At 37.9% G+C, this 15,803-nt stretch overlaps 1 protein-coding gene across 4 annotated transcripts in view; it reads right to left on the minus strand.

Annotated features, from left to right (window-relative positions):
• Positions 1-15,803, minus strand: part of KIF16B (kinesin family member 16B) — a 137,715-nt gene that overhangs the window by 38,986 nt on the left and 82,926 nt on the right. For all 4 annotated transcript variants that reach the window (XM_005525425.3, XM_014254682.2, XM_014254683.2 and 1 more), the window contains 2 exons: positions 11,390-11,512; positions 4,795-4,884 (listed from right to left, as the gene is read on the minus strand). In XM_005525425.3, the coding sequence (XP_005525482.2) occupies positions 4,795-4,884; positions 11,390-11,512 (213 nt within the window). The remainder of the gene's footprint in view (positions 1-4,794; positions 4,885-11,389; positions 11,513-15,803) is intronic.

Genomic DNA, 15,803 nt, shown 5'->3' on the forward strand with positions numbered 1-15,803 from the left:
AGCTATTTTAAATAAAAGTAAAAATATGGAAAGGCATCAATCATTCACATATACAACACTGTTAATGAAATTCCTTCAAAGAAAACAAATGCCAGATCTTTTCTGCAGTATACAATATTTTGTGTTTCATCCATCACAACATGCTCTTCCCCTCTGATAAACAGGGACACAGTAGTTTGTAGAAATGCTGACGAGTGAAAAGCCCATTGCACATTATGTAGGTCTTTTCTGCCCACAAACCTGCCATTCCCTTGTGATGCTCCAAGTCTCAAAGCAGGAATGGACACAACACAACAGCCTGTGCTGTGTAAAACAGAAGACATCATCGGTGCTGCAAGGGTTTCCAAATCAGGTACTTATGTGCCAGTACCTATCTAAAACCACTAGCTGACATGATCAAATGCTTATCTTGCTTCTCCTAATCTTCAGCAGGCTTGGTACTTAGCAAACATGGGTATATTTGTACTTCTCTGATAATTTAGTGAAAGTTGTTGTGAAGTGAAAGCCCATTCAAGGGTGGAAAAAGATACTATAGGCACCCTTGTAAGACTTGATATTTGCAGTGACTTACAAAACTTCTTCACAAAGGAACAGATAGCTTAATAAATTATAATGTGTTCCCTACATGGGAAATTAGATTTATGCTTTGGCATAACTAAACCAATCATTTCATTAATGCATTAAATGTGAATCTCAGTAAGTTTACCTAAGACACAAGCATATGGCAACACAGAAGTGTCAATAAGGAACAAACTGGCATATTAAATTAGCAAATGTTTTGACCTTGCAAGCAAAACCACAAACAAGAGAGAAGATGATAAAAGAAAATAAGCTGCAAAAGAAAATTGCCTCTATAAGATACTTACAAAATGAGCAGTGTAGAGAATTTAAAATACAGATAAAATCCACATGAAAAATACCATGAACTGTTAATGACAATAAAAACAACCTCAGCTGGGAAAACTCCAAGATGAAGAAAACAATGTACCTGTGCTCTAGGCTGGGATCTTTTCCCTTTGTACACTCTTGGATGCTGTTCTTTCTTTTAATCTAATATTACTACTCATGTTGTCATTGTTCTTCAAAACAAACAAATAAATAAAAATAGAAAAACAACCAATTTCTCCTGTAACATCAAAAAAAGCCTGAATTTGTACTATCAGTCACAAATGCTTGATGAAAAAAGGTGAAATTAATATGCTGCAGCACACGGGACACTGTAATAGTGGCTTTAAGAACATCAGATTCCTCCTGAATCCAATTACTACCTACAAGAACGAAGCTGATCTCCCTCTGATGCAACTGTTAAAGAATTTAGTTGTTCCACAATGTACTGTCAGGACCAATAACCAACTCTGAAGAAGACTACTCCAGGACATTTTCCTAAATGGAGAAAATCAGTCTGCACAGGGATTCTTTTCCATTCTTTTCCATGTCAACTGGATAGCTGCCTGGCTCTTTTTTCTAGAGTTAGATGCAATTAGGATATTCCTGCTGACAGACTATAACTCTAAAATCCAGGAGGAAATGGCAATTTATTCAAATAAAAATATGATATGGACACTCACAAGTAATATTTTTAAAGCATTTGTGTACAGAGAACATTTCAATTTCCCATTAGAAACTCAACTTTACTTTAAAAAATTCTGTCATTTAAAAAAGATGACTTTATTTTATTTTCTCTCACTCCTTTTTTTAAAAAACTTTTTCTTAGATATTTGGTGCACAGTAGTCTCCATTCCAGGTTTTCATACTGTTTTGGAATGGGAACAATCTTGAGCCCCAGACTCAAGGACTGTTCCATGCTCATTTCATTTTTAGCTTGAAGAGTATGTTAACGAAGACCAAGAAAGCATTTGCACACTATTTCATGTCTCTCCTTGAACATAATGATATTTTTTAATATACTGCCCATGAATATATGGCCCAAGCTTCTCTACTTGTGCTAACTCTCAAATCAGGGTCACTTTCATTGCTTGAATGATTTATTTCTTCTAATATCCAAGGGAACATGTAGGAAAGAAGAAAAATGTTAATAATTAAAAGTTATATGCGAAAACTAAAAACTAATTCCATAAATGCTCACTCCAATGAACTAAAGCTCTATCAGGCACAGCTTCTCATCCTGAATGCCCAGAGTCTCTGAAGTGGTCAGGATAATTTTTCATTTTACAGAAACTTGAAAGCCACTATTACAAAAGGGTATCTGTGGAGCAACGCTCTTCTTTCAAATGAGAAGTTGTCAGGACAACACGATCTGACTGCAAGTATCATGCAATGAACAAAACAGCAACCTCCAGAGAACGGCGCCAGTCAGTAGTAAAGGGAATTTATGGCCAGAAGCAACACAGAGTCACAGTTTCACTGCAACATCCATCCTGTATCAAGCACCCTTGGATCTCTGAAGTGCTGAAGGGCTTGTCAGTCTTACTGGACACCTATGTCTGAGAGGAGTTATAGAATCATAAAATCATTTGGGTTGGAAGAGACCTTTAAAGGCTATTGAGTTTAACCTCCTGTCATGAGCAGGGACATCTTCAATTAGATCAGGTTGCTCAGAGCTCCAGCTAACCTGTCCTTGAATATATTGGGCAATGAAGCATCCACTACTTCTCTACATACTGTAAAAATTGTGCCATTGTAAAAATATTTTCTTTCTTACATTCTACTCTGAATCTGTCTCCTGCAGTTTAAAACCATTACTCCCCATCCTACTGCAACAGCCCTGATGCAAAATCTGTTCCCAGCTCTCTAATAACCCCCCTTCAAGAACTGAAAGGCTGCTATAAGGTCTACCCAGAGCCTTGTCCAGGCTGAACAACCCAACTCTTTCAGCCTCTCCCCAAAGGAGAGATGCTCCAGCCATCTGATCAACTTAGTATGCTGTTTCTGGATCCACTCCAAGAGTTCCATGTCCCTCCTGTGCTGAGGATTCCAGTTGGATGGTTGGGTCTCACCAGAGCAAAGGTGGATAATAACCTCACTATTCCTGCAGGTTACTCTTTTGATGCAGCCCAGAACACAACTGGCTTTCAGGGCTGCAAGTACACATTGCTGGGTCATGCCCAGCCTCTCATCCACAGCACACCCAAATCCTTCCTGGTAGGGCTGCTCTGAATCCCCTCATTCCACATCCTGTACTCATACTGGGAACTGCCTGCACCCAGGTGCACTTGGCCTTGTTGAACCTCCTAAGATTCCCATGGACCTATTCCTCAAATTCATCTAGGTCCCCCTGGATGGCATCCCATCCCATCCCTCATGCTTCTGAGCCACACTCAGCTTGGTGTCATCTGTTAACTTATGAGGGTATGCTTGTTCCTCCTGTGCCAGCTAATGGAGATACTTAACAGCACTGGTCCCAGTACGGAATCCTGAGGGATACCACTTTTCACTGATGTCTGTGTGGACCTTAAGCCACTGACCAACACCCACTGGATGTGACCATCCAAGCAATTCCTCATTCACCAAAACAGTTCACCCATCAAATCAATCTCCTTTCAATTTAGAGGAAAGGATGTTGTGGGGATCATGTGTCCTGAGATGATCCATAATGTCACTGTATTCCATATCTATCTGTGCCCAAGAATTGTTAGTCTCCTTAAGACTGCAGCCAGGAACCTTGTGTGTGTGGGAGGGGGGTGCTACTGTGGATATTTTTAAAATCGGCCTCCTGGCAGCTTCTGGTTCTTTGCTGCATGGTATTTATTTTGTGGGCTGTTAGGTCTTTGCTCAGGCAAAGGTTTTTCCTCCCTTTTTGGGATCTCTTTTAATTTTTGTTTTTTTTCCCTCATCTCAAAGAGAGTGCAGTTAGTGGGTTTGAATTGCCTTGGGGTGAGTTCTGCGGGTGTCTGCCGTTCGCCCTGGGCTCCAGCAAGCCGGTCCAAATCCATCGGCTGCCTGCTCCAGGACACAAGACTACAGGAGCAGAGCCTCTCTCTTCCTGGCAGCTTTGGCTTCACAACCATAGCCATCCATATAGACTGCATTTTGCAGTTAGAAACTGTTTCAAAGTGAATTTGCAAATGCTGCTGGCAGCAAAACAAGCCGGAGAGCTCCTGGGGCCAGGCCACCCCATGCCGGCACTGACAGGCTGGTCATTTTCCCCCATCCCACAGCTGTGAGTGCAGAGCTCAGCAACAGCAGCAGAGCCTGCAAGCAGCAGGAGGAAGCAGCAGCAGACCCTACATGAGCTGGCAAGTCTCCACCTGCAGCTAGAACTGCTCTGTAAAGCTCCTGCCTTCCCAAGAGGGGTGTGATGGCATCTTGTCCCTTTGTCCTACAAGCCTGAGGCAGTCCCTGCCTTGTGCCGTCTCAGGAAAGGCTTTTTCTGGCATTTTGGATCTCTCTTTGCTCCAGTGGTGTTGTGAGATTTTTGCAGTTCGTTATGTAGAAATTATTGCCTTTTTCTTCTTGTCTGTTGGCATTCTGTTTGTTAGTAATGTGTTATTTTTTCACTTATATCTACTCATATCTGATTCCTTATTGGTGGGAAGGGATTGGAATGAAGGGGAAGCTTACTCATTTTGGAGTGCCCATCTGTTTAAACTGTTTCAAACCAAGACACCGTATCAAAGGCCTTACAGATGAAAAGAGATGACACCATAGCTCTTCCCATGTGCACCAATATAGCCACTCCGTCATAGAAAGTCACCAGATTGATCAGGCAGGAACTGTGTTGGTGAAATTGTGCTGGCTGTCTGAAATCACCTCCCTTTTTGAGTAAACATATTTCAAAGCACTTTTTTTTAAGTCTCTACCCTTTTTTGTAAAAGAAATTTTACCAAAACTTACCTCTGGGTATTTCAATTTTAAAGTTTTATGCAATTCTCGGAAACGGCTGTACCGCCGAAATACTGTCCATGTCTCATCCAAGACTGTTATCTAGAACACACAATATAAAAAGAAGAAACAGAAGTAAACCCACACAGTGTACAACACTAAAACCCATTCAGTATACAAAGTTATAAGATTAAAATGGACAGTTCTTAGTTGTCTTAAATCTAAAAACTTTTATAAGTTTATTTAATTTTTCTTTAATTACAGTGACAGAACTGTATTTAATAAGGAGCACTTATTGCAAAGCAAAAAACACCTGAACACATTCATTCCTTAATCCACAGTCGTTTGACAAGACTGTAAACACATTAAAACATCCCCAGTCACCAATCACTTCTTGGTGCAGCTATTTGACTCTCAGTATTACAATCAGTGGGTGTTCCATTAATGAATAAATAACATCCAGAGTAAGTGCAGTGCAGCCTCTTGAAATATTCATAGAAATGTATATTCTTACACATAGAAACTGACAATTAATAAATACACATTTCTTGGACACATAAAAGTTCTTTACCACATAGAATAGGATTCCAGTTTGTAGGGTAAAATATTATACCAGCTTTTAGTAGAAGATATTTCTTTAAGACACCCTTGGTCTGTGTCTTCAAAATGGTGATGAACATTCCATTTATATAGGAATTTTTCTTAAAATCAACATAATTACCCCTGTGAATAGAGTGCATAACAAGAGGAGCAAAGAGGGAGGGCAAACCAACCTTACCATCAGTCATTTGCAAAATTCTCACTAGCACTGAGATACTAAACACTGTCTGAAATTAGGTGACATTAACTAAGGACACTTCTAAGTGGGTCATGGAAGTGTTGTGACTAGAGCATTTGACTCTACAGTCAAAAGTCTTTGTGCAGCTCAAGTGATCAAAGGCTACCAAGCAGCCAGGCTGCAGGGTGAGTGAACATTATTCTACACTGACGAGCAGAGTTGGAAAGAGCCAACTGGCATTGCTTGAAACTGAACACTGCTGTGTTTTGAATCAAACAGGCCTCATTTGGCATTACTCCTGCCCAGCTATGACTTTATGCAGGAAGATAAAAAAAAAAAAAGCCACTTCACAAAAGACATCTCACAAAGACACAGGCTTTTTAATCATAAAGTGACTCCTAAAATTAACAAGTAGTTCTCTCACATGAGTGAATTAAAAAGTTCCAGAGGCAAAGAAAGTTGCAATGGAGTAGGGTAACTAAGTAAGAGAAACAGAAATCAGAGAAAGAAAGCCAGAAGAAACCAAGCACAAATGCTGCTACCCCATGTTTGCAACAAACCCGTTTCTGGTCCACTCCTTCTCCATCCTCCTCCTCATACAGCAGCTGCCTTTGCTGCTGTATATGGAGCAGGGAAATTAGGGGAAATGTCTTGAAAACCAGAAATTATTGCATATTTTATGACAAGAGGAAAGAGGTTTAGGGTGGGCTTTTTCTTATTTTTACCTCAATTTTAAACTAAAGATGAAAGCAAACAAAACTGGCCCTCTCAAAACTTTTCACAAACATTATAACATAGGTTCTTCTAGCACGTAACCACAATGAAAACTCATTCTTTCTTAAAAAATTTGTCTTTCATATCATCATAAGATTCAATGCTACTACAAGTCATCTCTGACTCTACTACTACTATCCCTGGAAGTGTTCAAAAAAAGGGTGGACATGGCTCTTGAGGACATGATTTAATGGTGAACATGTTTGTGCTGCTAGCAGGGTAGACATTTGAACTTAAGGATCTTAAAAATTTTTTCCAGCCTTCACAATTCTGTCATTTTAAGACACCTACACAAAGGACTACATTCCCTCAACATACTGTTAACAGTGTCTCAAACTTTACAAGTCAGGTGAACAGATTTAACATTCATAGGCAGGTTTAACTAAAAACAATTAATAACTGTCAGGAATATGCATGTTACACTGATCTCAATTAACCAATTAACCATCCTGTTCTGAATAATTAAGGCAGAGGACTGTGTGATTTCAATGTTCAAGTAGACAATGGTCAAGTGTAACAGCTATTCATAAAACAATGTTACTCATCACTGCATTCTTTTTGCTTTAATTCCTTTTGCTTTAATTTAATATTTTAGAGTTGTAAAATTTTGCTGTGATAATTTCATTTGCGTGTGATCTTTATTCAAAAGGGACCTCTTTTTTCCCAGGGGTTTTCACAGAAGAGGAGCAAGCCAGCACAAGGCATCCTGGACTCCTCCAGACACACAGCCTGGGGAAGAGCAGGCATCAGATACCTGTCCAGGTGATAGGGTGGCACTAAACCTACCCAAACCAAATTGCCTGCAGCTAATTATTTATTAGCTTTCTTCTTCAAAGTTTAATATCGTGTTAGAGATGTACAGGAAGGAAAACAGCAGAGCCATGCATCTGTGCTGCTTGAGAACTGCTTTTTGGTGGCTTGGTTTGACCTGGCTTGGTCCCTGTCACCCTCTTTGTTTACTTTGCTTTGTTCACTTTCAAAATTCTTGTAATGAGACTAGCAGGTAATTGCAAAATTTTATTGTTATCGCTGATATGATTGAAAAACAAGTTGCAATGCTAAAAAAACTCTTAACTGGTCCCCAAAGCACAGCAATAATGTTATTAGGTCAGACAGAATCAAACTCCATTTGTGTAAAGAGAATTACACTGCACCTGGCATAGCAATAGCATTTCTACAACACAGCCTTTTACTCCTACAACTGATCCAACAAGTCTGGGTTGGGAGTATTTTCCCCCATTTAAAAAAAACAACTCTATGATAGACTATATACACTGTAGGAACGGGACAGGGAGATATGCAGATGTTTTGAACAAGTAAAGAAATTCTGAAAAGCCCTTTGCTTTTTACATAATTTGCTAATAAAGCAAAAAGTATTTTAAAACAAAAACCATATGGTTAAGTTAATCATCTGCAAGACAGATTTTGGAATATTCTTCTCTAGGCACTACTGTGATCCTAGATTTGCCTCAGAATTGTGGGTTGTTTTGTTTTTCTCATTCAAATGCACCATTTCCTATGTAAAACCTATAAATCTGAAAGGAGATATCACAGTCTTGTCTCCTTATCTTTTCTTCTCATCATGACTGATAGAAAATAACCAAGGAGGCATTTTCAATCAATTCCACTGTATAGCACATCACAGAAACTGTCCTCTTTCTGCCCCATAGCAACAGAAGTAACACCATGACTGGAGGAGAAAAAAACCACAATATTCCACTTGATTCTGAAAGCAATTAGAAAAAGACCAGGAAATGATGAATGTCTTTATTTGGGCTGGATAAACTGTCTACAGTCATCATGAGAACTTCTATTTCTTCAAGTGGACCTTGTTTGAACTGTTCTCACACTACAAAAACAGCATCTGAAAAGCTAGAAGTTTTCTAAAAAATTTCTTAGAACCTTTTTCTATATTATTATTGAGAGTATTAATCTGATAAGGTTGACAGAATATTAGACTTTTTCTTTATTTAGGCAGTTATGGGGAGTTTAGGCATCATTTTCTTAAAGAACTATGTATCAATGAGAACTGCCTCTGCCTTTATGGCCACTCTGCAACAGTTCACCAAACTCAGAATTAAATTTAGACTAGAAATGTGAACTTTTTGAGCAAATCCAACACAGCATCTGACTGAACAGAAATGCAACTGGATCTGAAAGAAAGCACTGGCTTAGGGTGCATCTGCCTGGATCTTTTCTTATAGACTACTTGTCAGACACCACTAAAAGGCTTTGAAACACACGAAAACCACTTTTGAAGGAATATCAAACAGGATAAATAAAAAGAGGGAACTCAGAACAATGAGGGAAAGCTGAATGAGAAGGCTTATCTACAACTTTCACTATTGACAAAGGATCCCTGCAGAGCTCTGCTTGATTCCAGACCTTGTTTCCATCACCTCTCAGGAGAACCTGCATGTCTTTATGAGAGCTGGAGTTCCACCTTCCCTGCTGCTTTGTTGCTCCTTCTGCCAACCATAGGTACTGTTTGCAACCATGGGCACTGTCCATAACAGATGCCTCTGGTTTTATTGATGCAAAAGCTCTTCCCACACTGTTTCTAGCACAGCCTTGTCTGAATATCCTCACACAACATGAAAGGAAGGGGAGTTCTCTGGCATACTAATTCAGCTCTAACATAAATGTGTTTAGACCTGATTAAGCTATTACTGTTTCATCATGTCTTTAAAGACAACACATAAAATTGTCACTCAAACGGAAGCTTTTTTGGAAATGAATCAATTCATACAGAATACTTAATAGCAGACTAGCACAAACAGCTCCATGACATATTCCTGATGCAAAAGAAGGTGCTGTCTTAACTCTAATAAATTATCAGTTTCTTCCTGTTTTGAATTCTCTCCAGTCAGCTCCTGTGAAACCCACTCAACATCTTTAATTCTGATCTGTATCAAGATAAAGAACCTGAGTGGACAGAACATCCCGCTGGCCTATTCCCATACATGTCTATGTTGACAAGATGCTGAACCTGCACTAAAACAAAATATTGTTGGATAGTATGTTAGGGCTGAAAGACTTATGAATTGACCGTGAAGCTGCCAGGGAAAGTGGAACTCATTCTCTCTCTTCTGGCATATAAACAAAACAATCTTTACTACTGCATGCAGTAAGAAGAATTTTATGTATTTTTTATATACAGAAATTTATTATATTTGTTCCTCTATATAACTATGCAGGATTTAATTACAAACACAATGACTAGAAATGTCTGTTGAAGCAAATACCTCTGAGATACCTAGGATTCACAGTTTTGGGCACTGTCTTAAATTTCAACTCAATTATCACTTGTCACTTTGTCAGGTTCCAAAGTGCTATAACATGCAGATAGGTCAGCTACCCATTTTCCTGAAAGAGGAACCTTGTGGAAGAAAGCTTATTTAGGACCTAGCAAAGGAAATGAGATTAGCAACACCTCAGTCCTTTCCCACAACTGACATATATTTTGGATGACCTGAAAATAACTAAGGGAAGTGAGGTTGAAATCAGGAATTATTTTGACAGCAGACATGGTATTCTGACCTATGAGGAAAAGATTAAATTAATAGGTACATTTAATCTCCCCCCTCTGCCACATTTTCCTGATTTTTAAGGAAAAAAAAAATACAAAGCCGCTATTCCATGTGTTCTAATTTTCTACAGAATAACTGTAGGAGCTTCTGAAGATTAATACAGATCAAAGTAGAGCTGGGAGCTCTGCATGGAAAAGGTTTAAAATAGAAAAGTTTGTGGAAGGTCTGTGGATTGTAGCATGGAGCTAAATCCTGACTACAGCAGAAGCAATCCCCTGTGAGACAGAGACCTGGAGGGAAAGGAAAAAGCATTAGCAGTTGATTGATTTATATGAGGGAATGACTGTAAGAAACATCCCCAAAACTGCCAAACTGCACAGACTCTTTCAATTGCTCCCTCATGATAAGATCTTGTAGAGGCTTACATGGGTTTTACCAGTGAAGGAAAAATACTTGGAAAAGAAATCCATTAACATATTCAGAACAGAAGCTACCTCTTTACTTTAGCCATCTTCACTAACCATTACCTAATCCAGTAATTCTCATGTGCTGAAAATTGAGTAGAAGAGTCCTTGGTGGAGTTTCATGTGCACTTACACATCTCTCAGCATCTCTCTGGGTCTGGGCTTTCACTAGCCCCAAGAAAATCAAAGTTCAACAGGTAAAAGGAGGTATTCCACCCACAAATGGCATGGTATGTTTCAAAATGAAAATTTAATTATCACAAACAAAGCTGAGACTGCCCATCTTAATAAAAACCTTTTCAAAAGAGAGAGCAGCTCCAAAGTGGTCCATTACACTGTGAGGAAGGTCACTCCTCCACCTCACAGCAGCTAACAAAGCATCTGGCAGCACATTCAGTAAAGGAGGCTGCCAGTTCTGCCACCGATGCCATGTATATCAGTTATGCTACACATATGTCCACACACACTGAGAACACATTTCCAATTAGACTTTAGATGTTGCTTTGAAAAAACACTGGCTGTGTACCAGAGGAAACAAAATTAATATGCTTTTTCTTCCCCAGCATTTCTGTGCAGAAAATCAACTGGAAGTTTGGAGAAGTAACACCTTGGAAATGCAGAGTGGGAAGAATAAGAACAATAAAGAGAGCCTGAAACGAAACAACCCTTTGTCGTGCATATGTGAAAAATACTTTAATAATATTTTCACGCTTTCATTATTTCAGGTAAATATTTCAAGTCTAGGCCTTTTCTGTACCTGACACTTGCATCTCAGTAAAGGCCTTTCCTATAACCAATAGACATTTAATCCTCATCTCTGGAACTCCTCAAATTGAACTGACATTGTCTCTGGAACTGCTCACCCCTGGAGTTTGGCCACTAGCCTCCTCTGTACAATCAACCCACTTGGAAAATGCTTGTCTTTATAGCGTCCTATACCGTGCATTCTTCTCACCTCTCCTATTTAACAGTATCAAGGCCACTTACGTAAGAGAAAGAGAACCAGAAATTGCACTTAGTGGAACAAAAGCATTAAAGAAAAGCAAATGATAAGCACTCACCTTTATTTCAAACTCATAGTGTTCATCCTTTCCCTGCCCACACAGGACATACCGTGGAATACTGATTTTAATTGGGTCCTTCAGGTCGTCTGGACTTGCTCCCAGTGAACGACAGACCATCCGCTTTCATGTACATACCAAATAGGGAGAAGAAAGGAAAACCAAAGTCACTACATAAGGAAAAAAAGAAAAGAACTACACTGAAAATGAGAAAGTGTTCTTGGTCAGAGAAGCAGGAAAAGAGGAGGTAGAAATTACTTCTAAAATGAAGGAATTCTTTGAAAACAAAGTGGATCTTGTCCTATAGGCAAGCCCTAGCATATTTTTATGCATACAAAAATTAAGGTGAAGTGTATTAAAAAATATCCCTCTAGTTGAAAAGGTATTTTCAGCTTAGATATCAAAAACAAGGCAAAGTATAAGATTTTATTACCTCCCTTTGAAAAAAAAATCAGTGCATTAATCAAGCTTTCACAGTTAACTCTTTTTGTATGTCTTTATCTCTTATAACAAATTTTACAATATCATGCAAAGCTGCAGGGGTCTAGGCAATTCAAAAAGCTCTTAAATTTTAAAAGTTCAAACCTACTTTATAATTAAATAAGCAATCCACGGTCAGAACAGTTCCCTACTATTCTTTTTAATCATACCTGAACCCCAGAAAACTCAGTTATGATAAATTTTTACAGTCTGGACAAAACAATCTAAAAATTTATTTCCAATGAGCCCTCATTCCTCTGACAGCCAGATGGAATATGCAACTCTGAAATTACATCAAAAATAAAACATTTTTGCCACTGAAAAGATTAATGTTTTGCAGTCACTCTGCCCAAAAGTAGCATAAGAATTTAGAGTGATAAAGTACAGAAACTGCCTTTAAGGAAGTCCTCTACTTCCTCTACTTGCTTCATTGAACATATTTGGTCTGAAAACCTTAAAGAACTGGCAAAAAAATAACAGCAGCATGACAAACATAAGTTAACAACCAAAAAGATTGAAAAACTATCACTTTAAAGTTATGACTATGTTATATATTTGTATTTAGCACTGCTATCCATCACTTGAGCTGTAACTGTATACTAAACATTCATCTTTGGAGCAACTCCTGGTGACTTCCTGTACACATAAGACTGTGTAGGAGTTGGAGAAGAATTTAAAACTCATTCATAAACACCTCTGCCTGTTACAGAGAACCTTTTGATATCATCATGGCTCTCAAGAAGAGGAGGCTGTTATTTCATTGCCAGTCAATTATAAATGACAATTTCCCCTAATATTAGCATTAATAAGAGTGAAAAATATAAAGAACGTGAATTTTTATTCCACTGAGTTAATCTGAGTATATTTACCACAAACATTTTCTTTTATTTCAAGAAACCATAAAAGAAGTTTATGTTTGAATGGAAAAATATTTTTAGCGATCTTTGTTTTACAACAAATATTGTCTCCTGTCTATTTTGCTCTTCTGTAATTACTGCCCACATTACTGGCTTTTCAGCTAAAACTCATTTCTGGAGCACTGAAATGTAAGCTGCTCTTTCCTTGGGGGAAAAGAGAGAAGTTCATTCCCCTGAAAACAACATCATCTGTTTTAAAACAGCAATAAAACCATAAAGCCACTCTTAAAGTCACCTCTGTCAACGTGTAATTTATTGGCAGTCATTTTCAGAGAACTCTTAAAAACAGCTAATAGAGAGGAAAACAAACTCAGACACGAAGTGTTGTGGAAAATGCACCCTAATACATTGAATAATGTTTGCTATTCATAAACAATGATCTTTATGTTTACTTTACACAGTAAAAATAGTAGCAATATTAGAACAAAATATATTGCTCTGAAGTTCTTTTTCATGAAAGTGCAGAGTATTCATTGAGTTAGATTTTTAAAAAAGCACAGAAGACAGAAAGTGCTAATAGGAAACATAAAATGCACAAACATTTAACTTTGGAGTAAAATCAGAAAAGAAATTGGTTGAAGAGACTGATTTCCTTTAACAGCCTTGATCAAGACAGTCCTCTCAGATAGTGCCACTCAATGCTGACTTTGGGCAAGGCCCAGAAGAAATGCCATAGTGGTGTCAATGAGGGAGCCACTCCTGAGCAGGACTGACATGATGATACCACTCTGTACTCATTTGAGTACACATTCTTTGTTAAAAAAAACCCACAACACCTCAAAATAACATGACATATTTTGTTCATTTTTGGACTTCCTTAAGGAATTAGAAATGTAACGTTAAAAACCCCCATAATTCTCTATCCAGACAAGTGTTCATCCTTCCAGACATAACTTCCCTACTTCTTTTTAAATCACATGTGAGTTACATTATCATGTCCTAACATATGGTAAAAACAAATGGGAAATATTCTTACACTAGGAGAGAGACTGAAGTCTAACTGTCTAGTAGATTTCACCTCTGCTTGGCAATATGCTTACAGAATTTAGAATTTCAGATTAGATACCAGTTTTTTCTGCCAAGAACCATCTTCCTCAAACAAGGCAGATGGCATATTCAAGCAACAGGATTCTAAAGATGTTCAGCTCCCCTTACAAAGGAAGAAACAAAAGATAGGAGACGACAGCTTATTTATTATTCGAACATCTGACAGAGGTAAATACCCCCTGTCCTAAGCAAGAGGAATGCCTCAACTGATGGAAATATTCTACTAGAGGTAAAATAAATACCCCCTGTCCTAAGCAAGAGGAAAGCCTCAACTGATGGAAATATTCTACTAATGTCCAATAGCTCCATTTTTTCTTGGGATGTAGTAATAAAAAAGACTGTAAGAGATGCAATCTCATAGCATCAAAAACCCCATCAGTAAGCAAGCAGAGAATGATGAAAGTAAGGTCAAGCACATTACATGGACAGAACTCTAGAGTTAAACTCACTCCATCTGTCAGGCAGTGTCCCCAGTTGTCAGCTTCCTAGTTGGAGCATGCAAAACATGCACACAGATGACAGACCCCAAAATATCTGTCCTGCCACAGTAGCACGACCAAAGGTTGAAATGCTATTTAAAGCACAACCACTTTAGCACTTGTGACAAATTTTGATATGAAAGTGAAATAAACCTTAAACTTAAAACTGTGAAGAAGAAGAAAAGAATTGTCAATGATAATATTCACAAAATTGCATGTATAAAAGCTGTAAACATCTGTAGTATTAAGAGCATTCAGTGAAAATAAGATTAAAAAATCTGGAGATGTTTTGAAATATTGAGATCAAGGGCATGAAGTAAATGAGGAGCATGACAAACAAAGATAATCAAGAAGATTAAGGAAAAGACAATCAAGGAGGAATAGAGAACACATTAATGAGGATAGATAGTATATGGAAGGAGCTAGAAAACACTGCCAAAATGGAAATCCTAAGACAGAGCTGTAATTATAGTTTTCATCCACCTACCATATAACATAGAAACATTTTATTTCCTCACTTTCCCATGGAATTGTATGTACATTATATCAGAAATACACAAAATGCAAGTACTCAATTAATAATTATTATTGCTTAGATGTGTGTACATCTCTGGTATTCCCTTACAGCTCAAAGGCTCCTCTTCTCTATTGATTAAAAAAAAGTGGGGGAGGTGGGATGGGGAAAGATTTTATCAATATTTATTAGACTTTTGTTTTGAATGTATCTAAACGTATTTGGATTTCAACACCTAGTCAAATGCATAATTAGCCAAATGGCTTCTTCACTTGAACTGAATGTTAATTTCCAGATTTCCAAAGGGATATGCAAACTGCTTTGAAGAATTGATGGGATGACTGTCAGTTGAGTATTTATTTCTTTTTCAAAAGGATTTAGAAAAAAACAATTCCTGAATCAGGTCCAACCTTGCTCCTTTTAGAAAACACAAGCTCAATTTTTGCACACTTCTCTTTGTCTGGCAAAACTGCACAACGGATATCATTCAAACAGTACCAAAAGGCTGTCTAATTGTGATTGCTGGGATGAAGCAATGTTATGTCAAGAATGTTAGGTGCAGAAAAAAAGACATTGTTTTCCTTTAAGAGACCTCTATGAGTAGTTGTAAGAACAAGACTCCTATACATAGTCTGCTTATCACTAGTCTATCACTCCTATCATAGTCTACTTTCACTGATGCATACAGCAGTATGTGAATATCAACTAATGAATGTTTAATAGCTCCCATATTTTCATAGAGTAAGTAAACCAGGTCAGCTAACTCAGTTTGAAATTAACAGGACAATCATGCTCCATTTGAAAAAACTAATTCATTTATATCTGAAGTCAATTCCAGTGAAATCTGCAGCAAATCTTTCAGAAGCTGGTAATTTAAATAAACATCATCATCCAAACAGTCAAACTGTAACAATCAAACTTCTCATTATGTCGCTGTAAATTCTTTAAGTGAAATGTTTGTTGTAGGTAAATATTGT

Source organism: Pseudopodoces humilis, chromosome 3, assembly GCF_049639895.1.
Source record: "Pseudopodoces humilis isolate 2021_Gansu_Grassland_sample_001 chromosome 3, ASM4963989v1, whole genome shotgun sequence".
Lineage (NCBI taxonomy): Eukaryota > Metazoa > Chordata > Aves > Passeriformes > Paridae > Pseudopodoces > Pseudopodoces humilis.